Source organism: Kryptolebias marmoratus, linkage group LG18 (genome assembly GCF_001649575.2).
Source record: "Kryptolebias marmoratus isolate JLee-2015 linkage group LG18, ASM164957v2, whole genome shotgun sequence".
NCBI lineage: Eukaryota > Metazoa > Chordata > Actinopteri > Cyprinodontiformes > Rivulidae > Kryptolebias > Kryptolebias marmoratus.
Window position 1 is genome coordinate 20,735,397 of NC_051447.1, and position 5,148 is coordinate 20,740,544.

The following is a 5,148-nucleotide window of genomic DNA, read 5'->3' on the forward strand; positions in this document are numbered from 1 at the left end:
TCATCAGCTGATCCGTCTTCCTTTAAACAGACTGTTTGATTACAAAGGTTCTGCTGTGGCTTTGGTTGTAAATAGCACACACTGGGATCATGTAACATAATAATCAACAAGTAAATTCTTTTTTTTTTTTTTTAAGAAAAGTCCTTGTTGATCTTCAGGCTGGATTTGAAGGATTTGACGTTAAATTATTCAGACATCAGGAGGAGTTTTCCAGTTTCCTTTGGTTGGAATAAAAACAGATTTTCATCAAACAAAGTGTTTATCAACATCCTTCACTGCTGGACTGTTTGGACCCAGATGTCTTGCTGTTTGGTTGGATGCAGACAGATTTGTATTTCGGGGCCAGGAGTTCCCTCAGGGGCCAGCAGAGACGGATCTTTAACAATCCTGTTGGTTTTTAGTTGTAAACCTAAGATCTCAGTTACTCTCTTCGTTTCCAGTGCTCCTGTGATGTGATTGTTCTTTGGTGGCGTAAATAAATTCACTTTTTTTTTGTAGTATCTATTGTCACATTTTATTTAACGGGGTTTTTTATAGAAAGTGATGCATGTGAATGGACCTGACACAGAAAGAGTCAAACCGATTTCTCTGTAAAATAAAGAGGATTATTATCACAGATTTGACTGTTTTATTGATCAGGATGAAAAAAGAGCAGCTGATGTTCTGATGCTGTTTCTGAGTCAACAGAATAAAATTAGTGTTTTATTAAAACAGGATGAAGGATTTAAACCAACCTTCAGACCTGATCTGGATGTTTTCAGAGTCACAAACCTGGATTAGAGTCAAGGAAAAAACTGGTTCAGGATCAGTTTAGCCCTCTAACGCCAGGGCGGAAAGACATCAGCAATGACCTCAGAGACAGCTGCTGCTGCCCATCAATCTGGGAAGGGTCAAAGGTCATCTGGAGTCCATCGTTCCACAGAGAGAAAGATTATTCACAAGAGGAAACCTTTAAGACAGATTCACCCTGAAGGTCAGACTGTGCAGTGCTCAGAGAATGAGCTCCATCTCAGACTCTGCAGGCCTCAGTTAGCAGGTTAAAGGTCAAAGGTCATGACTTGTTTGTAAACCTCTCCTCTCTTAAAACAACATGGCAGCTGAACTTAAAGCTTCATCTGAAGGAAGCAGAGCAGAGGACAGATGGTTACCCAGAATGCACTGCAGCTGTCAGCAAACAGCTCAAACACCCAATACTCCACTCAAACTGGGAATATTTTTCTGGCACAGAATTATTTTTAAATATATTGTTTTTAAAAAATGATTTTTCCCCCAATACTTCCTTATACAAGCATCTAGAATAAAAATAAAAATAACTGGATCACTTCATCTACATTCATACCGACATGATTAAAGATATGCTTCGTAAAAGTGGAGACAAACAGAACTTTCTGCCTCCTGGCTGTTTCAAAAGATTAAACAGATAAATCCACCAACAGTTTGATTAATTTAATGCTAAATATGATCCAATCATCCAATCAGATCTTTTCTTTCCAGCTCTGTAAACAAAAACACAGCTGGAGGTTTAGAATCGGTTCGGAGTCGTCTGCAAACAGCCCAATAATGAGGAAGAAATCAACGTTCTGATGGAAAAATTCCTCCACATGAGAGACTGATGTAGCTCCACAGAAGACCACCACTGAGAAGGTTCTACAAGCTGCTGGATCCAGTTTTTATACCCATGACTGTTTGAACGGATGGACGGTAGAAAGAGGCGACCCGTTGGGTCCAGCTCGGTGGTTGTAGCTGTGCAGGGTTAGAGTTTCACACCGGCTGGACGTTCAGAGGTTTTCACACTCAGCAGCTGACACAGACTTCTCGTCTTTCTTCCAACAGCTGCAGTCCAGCCGGAGGAATGTGTCCACTGTAGATCGGGTGTTTTCCAGCCGTAAAGCTTCTCTCGCAGTTTGAACAGATTATTTGTCTTCACAGTTCTGCTCTTCATCGTTACGTTTCCAACAGTCAGTTATCTGAAGATCTCAGTACCACCTGATGAACATCTGCAGAGCAACCAGTCAGACAAACCAATAACACTGACGTGATGGGAACACTAAAGATTAATGACAAACAAATCACATCCTCATCATTTTATAGCAGCTGTTTTCTTTCATATTTAGTTTCCATTCATGTAATTCTTTCAAATTAAAGTCAGAAATTCTTCAGTCTGTTGGAGAAGCTGTTCAAACCACAAATTTATTCCAGAGAAATTTATCAACACTTAACTGATAAAAATTAAATATTAAACAGCAGTAAAACTGAACCGAACCGTCTCCGTCAGCAGTTCTTTAGAAAGAAATCATTAAAAGCTCAACTTCACCAAGACCTTCTCACCTCTGAAGAAAGGGACCTTCTCACCTCTAACACGGTGACCTTCTCACCTCTAACACAAAGACCCTGAAACAAACCCATCCTCTTTCAGCGTCTGCAGATGGTGAGAAGGTCACAGTCTTAGTAGTGAGAAGGTCTTTGTGTTAGTGGTGAAAAGGTCTTTGTGTTAGAGGTGAGAAGGTCCTTCTCTTCAGAGGTGAGAAGGTCTTTCTCCTCAGAGGTGAGAAGGTCTTCGTGTTAGAGGTGAGAAGGTCTTTGTGTTTGGTGAGAAAGTCTTCATGTTAGAGGTGAGAAGGTCTTTGTGTTAGTGGTGAGAAGGTCCTTCTCTTCAGAGGTGAGAAGGTCTTTGTGTTAGAGGTGAGAAGGTCCTTCTCTTCAGAGGTGAGAAGGTCTTTCTCCTCAGAGGTGAGAAGGTCTTCGTGTTAGAGGTGAGAAGGTCTTTGTGTTTGGTGAGAAAGTCTTCATGTTAGAGGTGAGAAGGTCTTTGTGTTAGTGGTGAGAAGGTCCTTCTCTTCAGAGGTGAGAAGGTCTTTGTGTTAGTGGTGAGAAGGTCCTTCTCTTCAGAGGTGAGAAGCTCTTTCTGTTAGTGGTGAGAAGGTCTTTGTGTTAGAGGTGAGAAGGTCTTTGTGTTAGTGGTGAGAAGGTCCTTCTCTTCAGAGGTGAGAAGCTCTTTCTGTTAGTGGTGAGAAGGTCTTTGTGTTAGAGGTGAGAAGGTCTTTGTGTTAGTGGTGAGAAGGTCCTTCTGTTCACAGGTGAGAAGGTCTTTGTGTTAGTAGTGAGAAGGTCCTTCTCCTCAGAGGTGAGAAGGTCTTTCTGTTAGTGGTGAGAAGGTCTTTGTGTTAGTGTTGAGAAGGTCCTTCTGTTCACAGGTGAGAAGGTCTTTCTGTTAGTGGTGAGAAGGTCCTTCTCCTCAGAGGTGAGAAGGTCTTTCTGTTAGTGGTGAGAAGGTCTTTGTGTTAGTGGTGAGAAGGTCCTTCTGTTCACAGGTGAGAAGGTCTTTGTGTTAGTGGTGAGAAGGTCTTTGTGTTAGTGGTGAGAAGGTCCTTCTCCTCAGAGGTGAGAAGGTCTTCGTGTTAGTGGTGAGAAGGTCTTTGTGTTAGTGGTGGGAAGGTCCTTCTCTTCAGAGGTGAGAAGGTCTTTGTGTTAGTGGTGAGAAGGTCCTGTCAGAACAACCCCAATCAGCTCTTTAAGGAAAAGAAGCTTATTTTACATCCAGTGAAAGTTTGTCTCTGATGTGGTTCGATGGGCGGAACTCTTCGCTCTGACCAATCAGAGCAAAGAGCACAGTCAGTATGAACTTTACTCATACAGCTGAGATCTCCTGCTGAGCTCCTCGCTGTCCGGCTGTAGATGTTCTGAGTGGAAAGCTGGACAGAACCTCCAGAACCAACCACAGGTTTGTTTCTGTTTATCCGAAGCTTCTTTCAGCGCAGCAGAACCTGCGTTTGTTTGGCCTTGACTCGTTCGGCGGCGGCGGGAGTCCTGTTGGTCGCTGCGACCGGCGTGGAGTCATCCAGCAGAGCAGGAGGAGTCTGGGAGTCCAGCTCAGGACACTTTCGTCCGTAATAAAGCGCCCAGAGTAACGTGAGCGTGAGCGCCATAGCCAGGATCTGAGCCACGCCGATGGACACGCCGAGGAAACGCAGAACCTGCAGCTGCTTCGTCCCGCGGATGAAACTGTAGATCTTTGGACCACAGCCCTGAAACGGACAGAAAGCGCTTGGTTGGCTGTAGGGCTGTCCCCGTGTTTGGACTGAAGGGTCAGGTAGAGACTGACACTTTAAAACTAAACAGCCACAACAGAAAAGGCAGATTCTAAAGCACCCTACACCAAAGCAAAGCAAGAATTACACTTTAAAAACCTGTTTCAACTCAGTCGTTTTAAGTCCAGTGATCCAAGGCATCGGCGGAGTGGATAGTGACCCTGCCTACGGCAAGCCAAGTAGGTCATAAATTGCTTTTTGGATGGAAAACCAAACATGTCATAATTTGTAACAACACTTCACTTACCCTTGCTCTGATCAACAAGTAGGAAGGTTGCTACACCATATATAGCTCCCCAAAAATTACAAAAATTCTCTTATGACATTGTCCTGAAGTCGGCCATTTTAAATAAAAATCATCATTTTGATCCTAACTTTGCAATTTCTAGCCAATCCATTTGAAGAAACCGTAGACTTTAAAGTGTTAATTTTACACTGTCAGTTTATTACTGAGGCACGAGGAATTAAAAAGATCAGCCGAGTTTGTGTCACAGTGTGTGGGCGTGGCTAAATGTCAAAATTTGACTTTTTGACAAAAAAATACAGAATTCTAACAACTCCAGAATAAAACATCTGATCTGCACCAAATTGCATGTCTAAGGTCTTGAAGACTGCTATAAGCCCCACCCACTGAGAACAGGATTTATTCACGGCCATCATTCTCTACCCTGCTTCTGTTCTGACCCGAGGAACGGAGAACCCATACACCCCGACTGCTGCGCTGCAGGAAGTGCTTTTATTTTCTTCTTTCACAGTTAACACATGAACTGCTGCCATGTTTCCTGTCCAATCAGAGGCAGCGCTGACTCACCTCCTGGTGCAGGTCACTGAGGTCATGGTAGTAGGCGTGGCTAGCGCAGCCTGAATACTGATTGGTGCAGCAGGAGTCAGGTGGCCACTCCATCTCTGTCATCTCCAGCCAATCAGTGAAGTAGATCACACCGCAGCATTTAAACTGTGACACACACACACACACACATACGCACACACACACGCACACATCTGTCAGCACAAAGGTCACCTCTACATCTGTGTGTGTGTGTTACCTCCATCAGGAAGC

General features: G+C 43.7%; 1 protein-coding gene across 1 annotated transcript in view; it reads right to left on the reverse strand.

The window, feature by feature from the left end:
• Window positions 1-1,431: 1,431 nt before the first annotated feature.
• Window positions 1,432-5,148, reverse strand: part of tspan12 (tetraspanin 12) — a 7,286-nt gene continuing 3,569 nt past the window's right edge. The window contains exons 5-6 of the mRNA XM_037981388.1: window positions 4,900-5,130; window positions 1,432-4,025 (exon numbers count right to left, since the gene is read on the reverse strand). Coding sequence (XP_037837316.1) covers window positions 3,750-4,025; window positions 4,900-5,130 — 507 coding nt within the window. The 3' untranslated portion in view covers window positions 1,432-3,749. The remainder of the gene's footprint in view (window positions 4,026-4,899; window positions 5,131-5,148) is intronic.